The 17,731-nt window shown below is 45.9% G+C and overlaps 3 protein-coding genes across 5 annotated transcripts; all 3 read left to right on the forward strand.

The window, feature by feature from the left end:
* Positions 1-727: 727 nt before the first annotated feature.
* On the forward strand, positions 728-3,568 carry LOC119132288 (presenilins-associated rhomboid-like protein, mitochondrial; the record flags this gene model as incomplete). Its single annotated transcript, XM_037267419.1, has 10 exons — positions 728-828; positions 1,349-1,544; positions 1,623-1,763; positions 1,840-1,888; positions 1,982-2,077; positions 2,158-2,307; positions 2,415-2,485; positions 2,570-2,671; positions 2,748-2,845; positions 2,972-3,568. Coding segments are annotated over 10 exons (1,128 nt in total), but the record flags the coding sequence as incomplete, so codon positions are not given.
* A 227-nt stretch (positions 3,569-3,795) lies between these two features.
* LOC119132287 (claudin-7-like) lies at positions 3,796-5,788 on the forward strand. Of its 2 annotated transcripts, XM_037267417.1 has the most exons (6): positions 3,821-4,066; positions 4,488-4,710; positions 4,770-4,934; positions 5,010-5,091; positions 5,174-5,302; positions 5,437-5,788. In XM_037267417.1, the coding sequence occupies exons 2-6, from the start codon at positions 4,494-4,496 to the stop codon at positions 5,540-5,542; spliced, it is 699 nt and encodes a 232-aa protein (XP_037123312.1). In that variant the 5' UTR covers positions 3,821-4,066; positions 4,488-4,493; the 3' UTR covers positions 5,543-5,788. The 2 variants fall into 2 exon arrangements, with proteins under 2 accessions (XP_037123311.1, XP_037123312.1); XM_037267416.1 differs by lacking the exon at positions 5,010-5,091 and having other exon boundaries at positions 3,796-4,066; positions 4,770-5,009; positions 5,092-5,302.
* Positions 5,789-6,439: 651 nt separating this feature from the next.
* exoc3l2b (exocyst complex component 3-like 2b) lies at positions 6,440-17,652 on the forward strand. 2 transcript variants are annotated; one of them, XM_037267402.1, is made up of 15 exons: positions 6,440-6,601; positions 10,794-11,249; positions 11,357-11,595; positions 13,284-13,552; positions 13,628-13,879; positions 14,043-14,161; positions 14,245-14,359; positions 14,686-14,796; positions 15,247-15,347; positions 15,413-15,529; positions 15,612-15,753; positions 15,851-15,973; positions 16,033-16,188; positions 16,262-16,383; positions 16,463-16,790. In XM_037267402.1, the coding sequence occupies exons 2-15, from the start codon at positions 10,819-10,821 to the stop codon at positions 16,788-16,790; spliced, it is 2,625 nt and encodes an 874-aa protein (XP_037123297.1). In that variant the 5' UTR covers positions 6,440-6,601; positions 10,794-10,818. The 2 variants fall into 2 exon arrangements, with proteins under 2 accessions (XP_037123297.1, XP_037123295.1); XM_037267400.1 differs by lacking the exon at positions 6,440-6,601 and adding an exon at positions 7,539-7,744 and having other exon boundaries at positions 16,463-17,652.
* The last annotated feature ends 79 nt before the right edge of the window (positions 17,653-17,731 follow it).

Raw genomic sequence — 17,731 nt, forward strand, 5'->3', positions numbered from 1 at the left:
GTGGAAAAAAAAGTCAAATGGGACGGTGGGTAGCTATAACGCGCCAGCCAGACACTCGTTTAGGCTTTCTTTTTTAACCAATGTTGATTTGTAGCTCTTGTTTGACACCTGTGTCGCTTTGTACTCAACGCAGGGAGAGTCCGAAAAGCACAACAGCGTGTCTGCTCGGAAAAAAATATTTCTAGTCTAAAAGCTGTAGTTTAGTCAACACAGGATGTGACAAGAAGTGTTTTAATTTGGGACTCGGAAAAACATCTGTGCAGGTATGTTCAGTTCCAAGTCTGGAGATTCCACTAGCAGATGTTCATCCTCCTGGCGCCCATCTGTAGGTAAAGATGTGCAAGAGCAGCGCTGAGTCCTCAGTTTAGGAAAGCTCATTTCTCCACCATTATTTCTTCCAGCTAAATAAGTATCCTGGTAGTCATGGGGATACCTAACTTTGAGCTATCTCACAACCTCAACTGTCCCCCCCCTACCGACCCCTTTCCAACCTGTTCCCCATCTATTTCTTGCAGCCATTTCTGCCTTAGCAATAAGTTTCACCTTGACCTCACATAGCGGTCAATTTTGTGACCTCACAATGGTCACAGAACAAATAAAATGTGCCAGAGAAGCCTATTCTAACACATAGTCCGCCTGATTAAGAGTTTTCCTCATGGGGTCGCTGTGTTTAGACAGCTAACCTCCATCCTCCAGCAGCTCTTGACAGTTGTCGGCTCTATGACCCGGAAGTGAACAGTCGCTCCAACATGGCGGCGTGGAGGACCTACGCCGTCTTGCCTCCTCTCGGAGCGGCGAGGACGTTTTCCGGAGTTTAAGGGGAGGCAGGTGAGGAACGTGGCCGAATGGAGAGCTCCTTGGCTGGCTGTCACACAGGCGAACCCCCGCTGCTCTAAGATAGTCATTTTTAAGCAGCGGAATTAAAACGGATGGGAGCCAGCTGCCAAATGATAGATTGTTTGAGAGGTTGCCTTGTTTGTAAAGTAACTTTGACATGTCTGCGGAGTTTATTATTAAGTGTGTAAATAGTAACGTTTGTAAATACTTAAGAGAGTGTTTTTTCATTCTTAATTTCATTATTACTACTCTCACGTTTCCCCCCAATGCAGACCAACTTAAAAATTATTTAAAATTAAAATATTCAACACCTGGGAACCATTTTCCACTTTTCGAAAAGTTCTGCTTTTGCTATAATTATAAATATAATATTTATATTGAAATGAATGGAGACATTTTCTAAATTACCCATTCTAGCACTGTCTTCACCTCTTTTTTCCCCCCAAGTTTCTTGACAGATCCAGACTATGGACCAGTCATGAGTTCCTTTTGTTGTTGTTTTTGTGTCTAGCAGGTGGACTAACAACTTCCAGCAACGTTCTGGTTTTCGCAAAGTCGCCAAAAAACCTGAGAGCAAAAATGTGGAGAATGAAGTTGGACATTTGGACTCATCAGAAACGGCGTCCCACCGGCCTCCTCCTCCTCCGTCCTCGAGCACACCGCGAGACTTTGGCCGACTGGTGCGCCCATTGCTCTTCACCGTGGGGGTAAGATGGCACCACAGGCACCGGGGCATTACAATACATCGATTCCTCCAAGCGACACCTGTGCTGACTTCCTGTCAGTTTACAGGCTGCTCCTTCGGCTCGGCGGCCATCTGGCAGTACGAGTCGCTCAAGTCCCGCGTGCAGAGCTACTATGACGATCTGCGAGCCGATTGGCTGGAAAGGGTGCGGCCGCAGAAGCGAGGGGACGTCCGCAAGGAGGTAAGCAAATTGATTGACATCCATGCCCCGCCATTCATGCTTTGATCACAACTCTGATTGGCTACTTGTTTGTTAGGTCAACCAATGGTGGAACACTTTGAGTGAGGGACAGAAGACAGTCACAGGTGAGATGACTGCAAAGTGTCTCACCTGTTTGCGTGTCTTGTCACAATTTTTTTTTTTCTTTCTTCATGATATCTGTTGCGTTTGTCTCTCAGCCATCCTGGCCGCCAACGTGGTGGTGTTCTGCTGCTGGCGAGTTCCGTGGCTCCAGCGCTCCATGTTCAAGTACTTCACCGCAGACCCCGCCTCCAGTCAGACAAACATCATTATTGGCACTTTCTCAGAGCAATCAATTTCCTATTGATGTTCATACATGTGTGTTTGACTCCAGAGACGTTGTGCTCGCCCATGCTGCTGTCAACCTTCAGCCACGTGTCCTTCTTCCACATGGCCGCCAACATGTACGTGCTGTGGAGCTTCTCTACCAGTGCTGTCTCCATGCTGGGGAGGGAGCAGTTTGTGGCCGTTTACATGTCGGCCGGTAATGACGCAAACACACACACACACACACACACATGACCTTTGAGCCAATTTACCTTTACATACATTTTTCTGATCTGGTTATGTGTGTGTGTGGGCCGGACTCAGGTGTGATTTCCAGCTTTTTCAGCTACGTGAGCAAAATGGCCACCGGGAGGTTTGGTCCTTCTTTGGGAGCGGTGAGCCACTTCCTGCGTGATGAAGCCTTGTCATTATAAATATATGTCAGTACATTGTATGACACACGATGTGTGTGTTTTCAGTCGGGCGCCATCATGACCATCCTGGCTGCAGTTTGCACGAAAATGCCTGAAGCCAAACTGGCCATCATCTTCCTCCCGATGTTCACGTTCACTGCGGCCAACGTAAGACCGTCACTCTGGTGGTCTGTCTGCTTACTTGTCCTCCGTTCACTCGTCTGTCAATCTGTCTCTGTTGCAGGCATTAAAGGCGATTGTTGCCATGGATGCGGCTGGTTTAGTGCTGGGTTGGCGGTTCTTTGACCACGCGGCTCACCTGGGAGGTGCCGTGTTTGGCATGTGAGTCCAAAGTGGTTTATGCTGCAGTACACATTTTCTCCACATGGTGGTGCTAAAAGCGCATTTTTGTGCTTCAAACTGTTGTGGGTGAAATAGCGTTTGCATCTAAACTGTTCCCTCCTCCAGTTGGTACATCCTCTTCGGACACGAGCTCATTTGGAAGAACCGCGAGCCTTTTGTCAAAATTTGGCACGAGCTGCGGACCGGTCGAGGTGGCGGAAACGGAGGCGAGCCAGGAGGCGCCGCGTAGGACGTTTGAATGGACTCATGGGAACGATTAAGTTCTCCAGACTTGATCAATACTTTTTTTTAAATTTGAGAAAGAGTTTCTGTACAGGTCCAACCTACTTCCTCAATAATATGTCAAAACGTCAAGTTGTTTCGTAACATGATCGTCAATCTTTGTTATTCTTTTCCCGATTGTCTTTCCAAAGTACAAGTCACATAGCGAATTCTATTTTGGTAAGGGTTGACCTTGACTTTTAGCAGTTAATCAATAACAAGGTCAAAAATGTATTTGGAACAAACCATTTTGAGTTATATGTCAAATAGAAGTCTGGGTTGGCGACTTTTTACAAATCTACTTGTTAAACTGTCACATCGTGGCGTGGCACTTTGGCAAGATAGCCACTCACCCTATGGGCGACATTTATTAATAACAATGTTGTTTTATGCATTTATGCTACACCAATAAAGGCACAATATGAAGCCAGAAAACCAAAACATGCCAGAAAATCTTGACTTATTTTTAACATAAATCATTAAGCTTTGTATGTCATTCATGTGATTTTTTTTAAAAATGTTATTCTGGAAGGAATCAACGTTGACTGACAGCAGATGACCTGCAAACAAAATCTGTTTGACAGTCTGAAGTCCACAAACCGGTTCTCTCACAAGGTGGGTTTTTAGTATGGAGAAAAAAAAAATCCAATTTAAGAACTAGAATGAAGTTCCAAGTTGTTTAATTGTACTAACCTGAAGTAAATGTTTGTGTTTGAGCTTGCTGCAGAGTTTTACAGTGAAACTACGATTTTGGCGGGTAAACAGTGACGTGCGTTCTAGAGGGTCGGCCTTCTACAGAGTTCGTCGACCCGAAACGCGGCTCAGAGCCTCAAGGCCTCACATCAACTTTCACATCGCATCACACAGGTCACCCGAAAACACTGCGGGAGAAGATCATAAATTCCTCGTTCTTACTCCAACTCCAGACTTACACGAACGGTAAGAACTTGACCATTTGGGTCATTTCATTATTTTCAAGATTGGAACCGGATTGCTTTTTTTGAGAAACCCAATACTCGACTGCAGACTTACCATTTGCCAAAGTTCGTGCTGCTTTGAGGTCTTAACAATTCACTTTTTTAAACTTTTTTTTTTTTAACAATTTAGCTTCAGGAAAAAAAAAAATCCAATTTGGTCTAGCAATTGGACAAAATCTCCCGGGCAGACTTTCTGAGCGTTTTCAGGCATGGCCTTCCTGATAATTGTTTTTGTGAGTCATCGACTCAACAGAAATATCTGCCAAATTTCATGTTGCAACGTCAAACTGGCATCGAAGGCTGAATTATTTTTAGTTCCGTTAGATACAACTGAGTGGCACCAAAACGAGAGACGTGTCCAGTGAAATTTGAAATTTGTGCAGCGCATCATGTCGACGGGCCTTCAGATTTGTGGCCTGGTAGCGGGCGTGCTGTCGTGGTGCCTTCAGTCCAGCTGCACGTCGTCGCAGCTGTGGAAGGTGCGTAGCCAGGCGGAGTCTCTGATGAGCAGCCAATGGCAGTATGAGGGCCTCTGGATGACCTGCGCCGCCACTTCGCTGGGATCGCTGCAGTGCAACAAGTTCAAGACGCTCATCGGCCTGCCAGGTCGGTCACTGCGCCATTTTAACATCCCGCTGTTGTCATCATCCTTTGTGTCTCGGCAGTGCACGTGCAGGTGTGTCGCGCTCTGATGATGTCATCGCTGGTGGTGGGCCTGGCCGCCATCATTGTGTCCATTTTGGGCCTGAAGTGCAGCAAGGTGGGCGGAGGTTCTCCACAAGTTAAAGGACAGTTTCTTCTGAGTGGAGGGGTCATGCTCATCCTGTCAGGTGAACGGACGCGAGGGGCAAATGTCAGCACACGCGTGGCGGTCTGTCTGACTGTCCGTCTGTCGTTCTGCACAGGTGTGTCCACCCTGATCGCGGTGTCTTGGTATGCTGGCAGGGTGATCCATGACTTCTACAATCCGTTATACGGTGCTGTCAGGTGACGAGCGGGTTCACGATGATGACGTGATGATTATGGTGATGCCAACACCGATGATGATGGAGACCTGCGTCCATTGCAGGTTCGAGCTGGGCACGGGTCTCTACCTGGGCTGGGCAGCTTCCGGTCTGGCGCTGATGGGAGGTGCAATGCTGTGTTGCTCCTACAGGGGGAGCTCTTCCTCATCATTATCATCCTTCCCAAATGCAAGGTACACTTTAAATCCACCCTGCAGTTCACCTTACTGCACACAGGGGGCGGTACTAGACCACTCATTCTTTTTGTTCCTATTCCAGTATTTGAATATTCCTGAATATCTTGTGACGACATCATTTGTCCCCCCAGACAGTTGTCGTACAACTACTCCAAAAGCAGTCAAGGTCATAATGTGAACATCTACAGAACGGAGCACGCTTCAGACGGCAACGACAGCACCAAAGCTTACGTGTGAGGCGGCCCTTGAATGCACCATTGCAGTTCCAGCAGGAATGGTCATTTTGAGATTTGCATGTTTTAGTTGCCATTTTAAGATTTGAGTTTTGTATTACGTACGTCATGGTGGAGATCATGCACGTTTTTTGGTGTAAATAAATTAATGGCTAGCAATTTTATTGAAGTTGATCGTAGAATAATCTGTTTAGTGATTAAAATGTTTCATGTTCATTTTATATTAAAGATCTTTGTGGAAACCGCATAACTTTTGTTTTGTTTCAAGATGTACATAGGCATTATTGACATTTGGTTTCAAACAAGGTTTGGGGTGTCAAATTACGGTTTCAAGGATTTTGGTTTGACATTTTAATCGGCCCATATTAGCACTGTTAAAATTGTCAAAATGGCAGATATTTTCAGGGGGTTTGGGTTTCAAGACATTTATGGTTTCAAGCCAGCTTTTGAGTCCCAAAGTCAGCTTTCAAACACAGTTCAAGGGTTAGGATTTCGAGTTAGTGTTTCAAGTTAGGGTTGAAGTTTAAATAACAGTTTTCAAACCTGTTTTAGGGTTTCATTGCCTTGGTGAGGTTGTTTCAATCAGGATTTTCATTCATTAGGGTGTCAAATTAGGGTTTCAAGTCAGACACTTTATTAGGTACATCTGTCCCGGAACTCAAATCAAATCACAGCATATTGTAGCAACCCCCAGGGATGCTCCATTCATGATGTGACATCATTGTTTAGTCTATTTCGAGCTCCTTACTGTATATGCATCACGTTTATTTATAGACACACTTGTGTGTGTGTTTGTCCATGTGTGTGTGTCAACAGGGGAGGAAGAGGAAAGCATGACCATTTCCTGTTGCTGCTAGAAAATAAAGCAAACAGGAAATGAGTAGCACAACTTTCCGAGAGCCCGACCGGGAACCAGAGGAGACCGTGAGGCACCAGGACCAGAACCAACACTCCAGACCAGAACCTAGCTTGGATACACAAACGCACACTTGTCAGGGAAATGTTGGAGTCGTGAGGAAACATCTTGGAATGTTCTTCTAATCATCACAACACAAGAAGAAAGGTAAAAAGTTCCCTCTTTTCATCGATTGGCTAATCAATGAATGCTCGAGTGCTCATTGGTTGATTCACATTATGGACCCAATGCAGGACTTTAAACGGCTTCAAGTAGGGTTTTGAGCTTGGGTTACTGTGCCGATTAGGGTTTTAGTCAAAGTTAGGCTCTCAAACAAGGTTAGGGTGTCAAGTTAGCATTTTGAACCAAGGTTGTGGTGTCAAATTAGGGTTTCGAATCAGGTTTAGAGTGTTAAAGTATTGTTTTGAGTCTGGGTTAGCGTTTAAACAGTGGTTAAGGTGTCGAATGCAGTTTCAAGTTTTTAAACAGGGGCTATCATGTCAAAATAAAGTTGCATGCCTGGGTTAGTCTTTCAAATAGCTTTTATGGTGTTAGATTATACTTCAGGGTCACGGTTAGGCTTCCTAATTGGGTTTTCAAGTCAATGCAAAATTTTCAAATGAGTATTAGGGTGTCAAATTAGGACTTCTAATTAGGGTTTCAAGTAAGGGTTAGGGTTCCAAATTGAGGTTTCAAGTCAAGGCTAATATTTCTAACGAGTCAAAGTGAAATGTTTTAGGTCTTGTTGCATCGTGTGCGTGTATGTGTGTGAGCGCGTTTGTGTGCGTGCGTGTGTGCGCGCGCATGTGCATGTGGAGACGTGTTACGCAACATGTCATAAGGGCAAAGTAGTGAAAGTGTAAAGATGAGCTGGAGAAATAAATTGTTGCACACAGTCACACTCAACCACCCATTTGGAGGTAGATTTCATAATTAAAAGTTATTTATAAGTGTGTGTGTGCGTATGCGCGTGCGCGCGCATCAATCATCAACTGCTCATACATTCATACACACACATTGTACTTTTCCTGCCGGTGTAGTGGGCGTGGTCCATTTAGAGGACGAGCATGTGACCTCCAGAGACAGGAAGTAGAGGTGTCACTCAGCGTCACCCAACTTTAATTTGGACATTTCCGAGTAGCTGTGAACGCAGCACGGCGCAGAGTTTTGTGCCACTCTATTTTACTTCTTCTTCCACGAGGGAACCATACCGAGCCACCTTCTCCACAAGAAACGTATTGAGGTTCTCTACCTCCTCCTTCTTCTCGTGAGCCTTTTTGAACCACTGAGCTGCCAACATGGCTCGCAGCGGTGAGTGAGCGTGTTCGAACCCCATCGTTCACCTTGTTATCTTTCAATTAAGAGTTAAATGACATTCAAAAAGGAGTTAAAATACGCGTAGTTTGTTAGAGAGGCTTCGCATAACATAATTATCTTAATTGCACGACTAACATTTACATTTAGGCTCACAATTAAAATCATATTTAGCAAATTTCGACAGGAATTATCAGTCAGTGAACGCAGCATTGTCATTAATATTTCATTAAGATTAACATTATTTTGTTGAAATGTGGTATATTATGATCCTTGTCTGAATTCAATATAATAGAAAACTTGACCTGTAGATTAACTACATGTTGATCATTGACAGGCGTGCTTAAGCTTTTTATTTACATCATAGCAACTATTTGAGTTGTTACCTTTACTTGATGTTTATTGTGTGTAAGGCACTTGAAGGTTAATGTGTTTGCCCTCAAAAGCTCAATGCAAGAATATTCACTAGAAATTTCATTAGACACCTCGTCCAATGAGAGCCAATCGAAAAATGGATGATAAAGGTTGAGACACTTCAAGCATAATGTTGTTAATCCTCTGGGTATCATTGCTGTCATGCTTTTTAAGGCGTACCTAATGAAGTGTCTGGTGCTGGTGGTGTGTTCGGGTGTCTAGAGGAAAGTTGACAAAAAACTGGTGTGACAAATAAAACTATTAGTATGCAGGCTGACATGCGGAATAAATGATTGACTGTGATGGACAATGGAACTTGTTTGCATGCCAGTTGACTCAGACAAAACATTCCCTGGAATTTTCGCACTTGTCAAGGAAAGACAAAAAGTGTGTGTGTCGTCTGTCCTTCAATGGCATGTTCACGCTGATTTTTTTTAAAAATCTGCACTGTTTGCTGGCACATGAAAGAAAAGCCAGTTGAAAGTTGACATCCGTCGTTTTTCATCTCTCAATTTCCTGCCTTTTTGTCCAGAAATGAACCAATGAATGAATGAATGAGCCAGAAAGAACTCAAAAGAATGTTTTCTTTTTTAAATAAAGAAAAAGAGCTCCCTAGGGGTTGTTTTCTTTTTGCTTATGTTGGCATGTTTCACTTCCTCGTGAAAATCAAAGAACTTTCCACTGAACTCGTGTGACCCCGGTAGCTGAGAGTTGCCCCCACAGCTAGCCGCTAACCGCTGGCCACTAACCACCAGCTGCTAGTATCTGCTTCTTTGTCTGTGGCCATTAAATCATATTTGTCAGAATTATTTCTTATCACATGTAATATATTAAAGGATTGTTGAAGTTGCTTTTAGGCCATATCACCCCGCGCTAACTCAATGCGGACTTTGAGCTATAATAAACGCCGACACACCCGACTGAAATCAACACACTGACGTGCAGTAGTTATACAAAGTCTACACACCCCTGTTTAAATGCTAGGTTTTTGTCGTATCAAAAAAATGATATCATAATTAATCATTTCAAAAATATTTACACCGTTAGGATGAATGATTGGCAGCCAGGATGCAATTTACAGTGATTGTGGGCGGGGCATGCTGTCCTGTGACATCACCAAGGCTCAACTGGACAGACTTCCTGAGTATGGCCGTCATTGGGATTGGCCGCAGATGTTTTTATTCACCTTTTGATGCTGGCCAAAGTCACCAAAGATCCCAAAGAATGACTCGTTGATCCTGTAGGAATGTCAGACTGCAGGCTGCAGTCATCATGTGGCGGACTGCTGCCTGGGAGTATTATGAGATTTTGGACATTTGTAAGTCATAAATGCACAAGATTTTATTTGTCATAATTTGTTGCTCTTTTTTTCTTTTTAATTGACTCGCAAATGCCTCCCAGAGTTCTCTTAAAATTCAGCCCCGAAAACCAGGTTGCCTTAGCAACATGGAATTTGGTAGCCATGTCTATCATGAGTAGACTCACAAAAAATCCCAAGAAGCCATGCTGAAAAAAAAAAACAGAGGAAGTCTGCTATTTTGGCTCGTTTAGTTAAAATTCTTCATCTCGGCAGTTAGATAACGCTCCTCGAAAGCATCCGTCCGCATCGCCATAGCAACAAATGGCTGTTTCCCCTCGTCCCGAATTGTCGCTTTCACACGTCACATGACATGTGGCGCCCTGCTGTGTGTTTGCTGCACAAATAAAAGATGAGCACTGAAGAGGAAGTGATGATAAACTTTACAGGAAGTGTTTATGACTTCTGTGCCTGTTGTGTGTTGCTGTCTGCTTCCTTTGACCTCGTCGACTTATCGATATTGTCATTAGTCCTAGAACCCCGCCCGCCACACACACACACATACACACACGTTGGTTAGGCCAAGGCTGAGTTTTGGGCTGTCGTCTGATTGCCTATCATCATCTCTTCCTGGTTTCCTGTTTGTGTCTTGTGATAGTGGAAGATGACAACCTCTTGGCTCACAGTTGGTGTGGAGCAGTTCTGAACATTAAGTTTTGGTGATTGTCAGGGTCCTGAAAAAGGTAGCTAAACACCTTAGCACCACCGCCCTGGCACGGGGAGCGTCTCAGTGGCGCCCCCTTCCTGCGCCCAGCCGTCTGTTGATGTCCTTCACACTATCGCTGTCCTTTCCGCTTCATTGTTTGTGTCGGCACGCTTCCGCGATGCCCTGCGACCCTCTTGAAGAAAACAGCGCGGTGGCTCGGCGTGTATTTCCTGGCCTGCCGCCGAGGCTGCTGGGTATTTATGGAAGCCACGCCGTGGAATTGTTTCCCGCTTTGCATTGACACATCTGTGTGTGTGTGCTAGTGGATGATGTGTATGAATGTGTGCGTGCGCACTTGTGTGTGTGTCTATTTCTGGCAACAGCAGTGTGTCCTGCACTGGTGGGACTGGAAACTGACTACATGACAACAACATCCGCATATGCACATATTTGCACACACAGACACACACACACGCGCACAAATACATTCCAAGTTGTGGTGTGTGTGTTTGTGTGTACGCCTTTTTACAACATTGTGTGTACATACGTATACATATCTATTTTATGCAATCGCACCAGTTTATTATGATAACCTCGACATAATAAATAAAACTTTTAACACGTTGCAGGTTCCTCCCCGCCCCGAGCTCCACCATGCCCATCTTCAAGAACCTCCCGGTGCGCCTGAAAGGTGGCCCCACTTTGGACAACGCCTTGTTCATTCGCAGAATGAGCCTGAACATCAACCCCCGCCACCACAACCCCTTTGACAATGACGACGACGATAGCCGCGGCGACCAATCCTGGTCGGCGGGTGGATCTTTCCTGGACGGCAGCGTTCCCGGGGACCGCAATCCCTTCGAGGACGAGGAGGATGAGAACGAGGCCAACGAGGGCAAGAAAGCCAAACGGGGCTCGGGGAAGGGATCCTTCATCAAGTCCCCCCTGAAGAGTTTGGGGAAGCTGGGGAAGAATTTGAGGTTGTCGGGGCGAGGGAAGGACGGCACGCCGTCGCCGCAGGGGACGCCGTCACCGGCGGACAAGAAGAAGAGAGGTCGCAGGAGCTCCGAAGGAAGTCTACTGAAGTAAACACAATCGAGCATAACTTTACGTAAAAAAAAGTGTCAGACTTTTGCAGGCACAGATACAGGGAACAGTCACAGTAACGGCATAATCTTTGTGTCCTTCGCAGGTTTGCAGGCAAATATCGTGACACCCTCAGCTTCCGTAAAGAGACTCTGGCCAACGGTGACGTCAATTGCTCCGAGAGCGAGTGCGACTCATCCAGCCGCCGCCTGTCCTTCATGAAGATGGTCGGCCTCGGCAAGACCAAGCGAGAGCTTGGGGCCGATCCCTCCTTGCAGGGTCCCGAGGACCAGCTGGTGCGCAAGGAGCCCCAAGTGGAAGTCAAGCCCAGGGAGCCGCTGTCAGGTAAATCCATGGGATTGTTCTAGATCTTCTTCGACTGTTTATTTTGACCAGGAGTGTTCTAGATGTTCTCCTAGTGTTTGTTCCTACTGGGAATGTTCGTTCAAGTGTGGGCTTGTTGTCATCAGCACTGACGTGTGTTGGTGTGTGATTTCCAAACACGATCCTGTTTGCACCTTCATCAGGGTTGTGTACTGTTGACACACGGCCAGCAGCCGGGCAGGGATGCGCCACTTTCTACCCTTTCACGCTATCGCCACAGTGAAAGCCAACCAGCTAGAAGTGTCCTTTGGAGGACCTTTAGAAGCAGACAAGAACCAACAAGATTTTGTTGTGCTTGTTGTGGTCATGCGCGTTAGCGTGAAGAAGGCAAAGAGGAAGAGATGAAGTTCTCTGCAGGCTTTTGATGGCCACGTTGATAACAATGCGGGAAAAAAACACAGCAGCCCAAACTTAACTCAACCCAAGGTGTCATCGACTGCAACACGCAGCGAATGCTAATCTGTCATTTTCTCGTTCGTGTAAATTTCTTTTTAAACTTCCAATGAAATCTGAAAAGTCAATCTGAACTTTAAAACTCCCTTAACCGTTTCCACTGAGTCATTGCGGTGTTCTATCTGGTTCCCGGTTGCGTAAGTTCCAATTGCGAATAAGACTCTCACATTCCGTTTGATGGGGCCGGTCAATGATTGCCTCGGCACAGGTCATCGCCGCCATAAAACTTTGACTACTCGTTAATCACACGCCTTTAGAGAACAGAAAGGCGGCACCATCCAAAGTCCGTCCTTTAGTATGAAGGACGTCTGTGGCCTTGTGATGACGCCACAAAATTCGAACATAATTTAAACAGTCTAGAATTATTTCTTTCTTTCTTTATTTATTTAACTCAAATACTGCTTTCAAGTACTTTATACAAGAGGACGTTTACATTTCTGAACTCTGTCACCAGGATGCCTCCGGTGGCCGCCTAAGGAAATGCTGACTCAGCTGTCCATAAATTCAATTTAGTGTATGGCGACGACGGTATGAGGAAGCAGGTGAAGGTGGGTGGGGCATCACCCACCCAGATGGAAACCATTTCCTGCAGCGGAACAATAAAAGCTCTGTTGGCGCACCGCTATGACATACACGTGTACGCGTGCGTGCATGTCTTGTCTGGAGTGAAGGTTCTTCAAGTATGCTGATATCACCTTACAGTGGCCCAGCACTGTTTGTGCTGACCTCGGCGCTTTTTCGCCAGATTACATATTGGCATTCATCTCAGGGAGAATGAAAGAGTCACACAAAGGCATCCGTGTACACATTTTGTGAACTTAACCGTTCAACTCGTTGTTAGATAATAATGTGACATCATAGGTCCCCTTTAAAAAATGACCAGGAAGTGGATAAGAGTGAAAATATTCTGCATTTAAACCTGCCATGTTGGGCCCGCATTGTTCCGTTCGACGCATGTTCTTCCTGTGTGTGTGTGTGTGTGTGTGTGTGTGTGTGTGTGTGTGTGTGTGTGTGCCATCCTGTCTTCCTCTGTGGACGCTGAGCCAGACAAACATCACATCTGCACATCCTCCCCTGCCCCCCCCCCCCCACACACACACACATAATTGGGTCCGGGATGTACATTGTCCCCATATGTCCCCGTTGTCTCCTCATCTCCTTGTTTCCTCATCTCCTTATGTCCTTGCATCCTCCAGTGCTGGAGATCCTTCAGCTGGTGAAGAAACGGGATCTCCTCCTGGCCGACAGTCACATCCTGGAGCTGGAGCAGGAGTGTAACGGGCCGGAGGGTGGCCCGTCTCCGGAGGAGTCGGGCAGCCCGACCGGCGGCGTGAAGGACGGCGGGCGGCGGAAGGCCAAAGATGTGGAGCTGCTGTACGAAGAGCTGCAGAAGGAGTTGTGGGCGGTGGTCCGGGAGTCTCTACGCTCGCCCACCGCCGGGCCTAACCTCGGCCTGGTGGTTCAGGTGAGGGCGCCGAAGCCTTTGTTGTGACAAAGCAAGTCTGAATGAGTTCTAAAAACTTTATGGGATCTCACGCAGGTCCTGCAGCAGGAGGAGCTGGTAGATGTGGACTGGTCCTCAACGGGCGGACCGAGACCGCGGCAACTGAAGCGGCGATGGAGGGAGGCAGTGGAGGATGCGGCCGATGGATCGCTTCCTCAAAAAGCCGAGTTCACAGTTGGGGATCTGGCCAAGTACCTGGACCGCATCCGGGCTCGCGTGGTGGACGACTTAGATGCCGCTAAGAGGAACGTGGTCAACATCTACCCCGAGGAGTATCAGGCGATGCAGGTGAGTAGGGAAATAAGGGATTCAGGCATGGACGTTCGATATTGGCGGTCCTTAGTCATGTGACTTTTTTTCATTATTATTTTTTTCCCCAAAGACATATAGTATCAATGACATTTTTTTTTTTTCTTTCAAATGTTTCAATTTTTGATCCATGACCATTCAGGTGTACTTACAAAGCTACCACCAGGCGGTTGCCAGGCGTCTGCAGGCCATCACCAAGCAGCAGCTGCAGATCACCGACATTTACTCACTCCTGGACTGGCTACACAACATATATAACAGGTACACACACACACACACACACGGATCACACGTGCGTGTGTGTCCATGCTTATTCATGTTATGTGCGTGTTTGTGTGTTTTAGGGATGTTTTGGCAAAAGTGTGTGTGTCGGATCCTTTGAGAGGCTCCCAGCTGGGACCTCTGCTTGCTTCGGATGTCGTGGACAGGCTGGAACAAGACTGCCTCAACTCAGTCAGGGTGAGACACATAAGACAACCACGCAAGAACGACACAACAAAGCTGACTTTTGATTAACCGTGTCACTGGACGGTTCTGGGTCTAGAACTTCTGAGTGGGTCAATTAGGGTTGGACAATTTATGGTAAACTAGATTTCTATTGGCAAGCTAGTGAAGATATTTTTTGGGTGGAGTGGAACCTATCTTATCCTATTTTGAGATCAAGCCAAACTGTCTAATGCAAAAATACAGCTTTGGCGCCACCTTGTGGCCGAGGAGAGGAAAGGTATGTTTTCCCAGCTGGCTGTCAAGGTGCGTTTGTTTTAAGTATTGGCTCGTCCCTGCAGGCTAAAGTGACCACCGAGTTGAGTCAAGTCCTGGACGAAGAGGAGAAGAGGTGGTTGGAGACACTGCACACGGAGGAGTACCACATCCCTCTGGCAAAAACCATCATACAGGTGACAAGCCCCCCCGCCACCCTCTTTGTTGTTGTGATAACACACACACACACACACACACAAGCTGTTTAGTCTCCCAAGTGTTGTTACGTAAAGGTGCATTCCGCTGGGTTTTGTTCTCTGATTATCATCTGACGTTGTCCTCCAGCTAGTGCCAAAGTCAACATGAGCAGCTTTCCTTTTCTTACGCACACACAGACACACACTTAGGCATCATCATTATGGGAGCAGATGCGCCTCTTAGTGGCCACAGAAAGTACACAACACTTTTTTTTTTTTTAGAATTTTCTTTGGATTTCTGCAACAAATTTCAATTTATTAAAAATATTATCCTTATATATTTTTATTTAGATTTTCTTTCCATAGATACATTTGTCCCAATTATACAGTTCTTTTTGCATAATACAGTAAATATTTTTCATTATTTATTTATTTATTTATTTATAACAGAGGATGCAAGTTGATCTGGAACGTTCCGCCACCATCAACAGAAGTTTGGGCTCCCGAGTAGCTCAGTGCAGCCTCAACGGCCTGGCGGACTTCCTCTACAGGTACACACAAAAACACACACACACACACACGTGCACACACTGTCATTGATGATGTGGGCTCTCAGTTTCCAGCGTAAAGTGGATCTTTTTCACGAGGGGATGCAGAACGGAATGTTTGGAGAGCATGAGGACGGCTACGTATCCAAAACCGTGGCACTTGTCAACTGCTGCCCGCCTTTCAGGTTTTTACTTTGGACTTCCCCTCACACCACACTCCTTCATTATAGTCCTGATGATTTAACCAGTGTGTGTGCGTGTGCGCAGAGGTTTCGTTCAGCGATGCGTTCCTCGCGAGACATTGACGACAGCCAGCGATGAGTCCCTGCGGCGCGCCAACAAAGCGCTCAACCACATCGTCCAGCAGGGGGTGCGAGTGCTCTCGGAACGCCTCTTCCTCCACATCAGGGTAACCACACACATTTGACCCAAGTGTGTTTCTTGGGTCAGTTTCACTAAGAGCATGTTAAAGGATATTCAGAATTTGTGTGCGTGTTGTGCTTCAGCCCTTCTTTGAGCGCTTGGTGAAGAGAAAGTGGCTAAGCAACACGGAGGCGTACGAACAAATCGAAGCGGTGATCAAGGAACACTTTAAAAAATATCACAGGATGGATGAACCTCCTTACCAGGTATACACACAAATATTGTTTGTGTATTGTGTGGTGATGTAACTGATTGTTGCGTTTAGCTCCTTGTGGCGGAAGTTCACCGGCGTGTCCTGATGGAGTACCTTCGCTCGGTAATGCGAGGGCGGATCATCTGCACGTCGCTGAAGAAGAGGAAGAGGATGGCCGGACGGCTCCGGGATGAAGGACGGCAGATTAAAGTGCTCTTCAAGGATCTGGTCAGTGCGTTGCTGTTCACAAGAAAAGAAAAGAAATACCAACAATATATTAAAATTATTCTTTGTGTGTCAGGAGTCTCCGTCAAGCTGGTTAGATGGAGCTCTGTCTCACATCTCGGAGATCATCCAACTCGAGGATATTCCCTCTATTCAGATGGAGGTCGGAGTTCTTGCCCGAGAGTTTCCAGATATCAGGTGAGTCGACATGCGGACTAACGTTGACTGGCAACGACTCCATTATTTGTCCGTGAACGCTTCGTTTACCCTTTTCCAGGAAGAAGCACGTGTCGGCCATTTTGAACATCCGCGGCATGACGCGACAACGCGAGCGCCAGGAAATCCTCAACATCGTCAAGGACATCGAGAGCGGCGCGGGGGCGAGCGACGGCGGCACGGGCACAGAGGGCGGTGCCGCGGGTCCTGCCCGTATTACCCGGGACCGCGCCCTCTTCTCCGAGGTGCCTGTGACTTCCGAGGTTCACTGCCTGAACGTGGGCCTGAGCCGCGTGGCCCTCGCCGCCTCCTCCTGCTACACTACACTGCGACCCCGTGGACGAAAGGCTCGGACGCCGACGCATGACAACGCGGATGACATCCTCTGAAGTGGAGGCGAGATCGCAAAGACTTTTGGAAAGCTTTCTTTTGGATGAGATGCCTCCACATTTTCTTTTTCTCCTCAAGCCACCTTGATGGTAAACTAAGCAAAGCTAAACTTTTCTGAAAGGTTTTAAGAATGAACCACATTAAAGAAAGAAAGCTAGCTAATGCTTTTTGAATGGATGCAATAATAAGGAGCTTTTGTGGCAAACTACACTTCTTGACGCTTCCCAATGTCTTAGAGGATTTTTTTAATGTGACTGATATTTTGAGAATTTTTCTTTTTATCATCATTCTTAACTTTCTTGGGAGCACTTTAGCCAGCAGGATCTCTGTCTTTCTTTTTCTTCTCATTTATATTGTTGCACATGAAAAAGAGAATGCTTAGAAATATGAATCATGGTACTAGATGACGTCATATTGATTGTATTTAAAACTGAGATGGAAGGGAATGTGTAACCCACATATAAATGATGTTTGGGTGGTTAATTATGATCAGTGATTGAGATGTAGTGCAAAAAGAAACACAGAAAAAACAAATTAACTGACATTCTAATGATTACCTTTTATTGTACACGCAGATTTGTAGTTAGAATTTCAGAGATCAAAAGTGGAAAATACGATTTTAACTCACATAATTTATTAGTAGTGAACGACATTGATTCTTGTCAATGGAAATATTTGCTGTTGATGAACATTCCGCTGAAAATTAAGAGTGAGTTACTCAGTAGCTATCTGCCCACCATTAGGCACTTTTTCCAAGATAAAACATAAATGAAAGTTTACTGACTCCTCTTCTGTTGACTTTGTATATGTGAATTTATGTAAATTGATTAACGGCAATAAAAACAGATTCTGTCTATCAAATTGTTCCTGATTTCATTTCTCATAAATTACCGCAATTCCACCAGCTGACGTTTTATTACGTCGAATTATGCGACAGCAA

Source organism: Syngnathus acus, chromosome 13 (genome assembly GCF_901709675.1).
Source record: "Syngnathus acus chromosome 13, fSynAcu1.2, whole genome shotgun sequence".
In the NCBI taxonomy this organism is placed as follows: Eukaryota; Metazoa; Chordata; class Actinopteri; order Syngnathiformes; family Syngnathidae; genus Syngnathus; species Syngnathus acus.

Bases quoted from the DNA above. Each gene is read 5' to 3' on its own strand.
- LOC119132287 (XM_037267416.1), top strand. From the start codon at position 4,494: ATGTCGACGGGCCTTCAGATTTGTGGCCTGGTAGCGGGCGTGCTGTCG. The intron at 4,711-4,769 runs GTCGGTCACTGC...GTGTCTCGGCAG, and splicing joins GACGCTCATCGGCCTGCCAG to TGCACGTGCAGGTGTGTCGC. The intron at 5,303-5,436 runs GTACACTTTAAA...TTGTCCCCCCAG, and splicing joins TCATCCTTCCCAAATGCAAG to ACAGTTGTCGTACAACTACT.
- exoc3l2b (XM_037267402.1), top strand. From the start codon at position 10,819: ATGCCCATCTTCAAGAACCTCCCGGTGCGCCTGAAAGGTGGCCCCACT. The intron at 11,250-11,356 runs GTAAACACAATC...TGTCCTTCGCAG, and splicing joins TCCGAAGGAAGTCTACTGAA to GTTTGCAGGCAAATATCGTG. The intron at 14,797-15,246 runs GTGACAAGCCCC...TATTTATAACAG, and splicing joins TGGCAAAAACCATCATACAG to AGGATGCAAGTTGATCTGGA.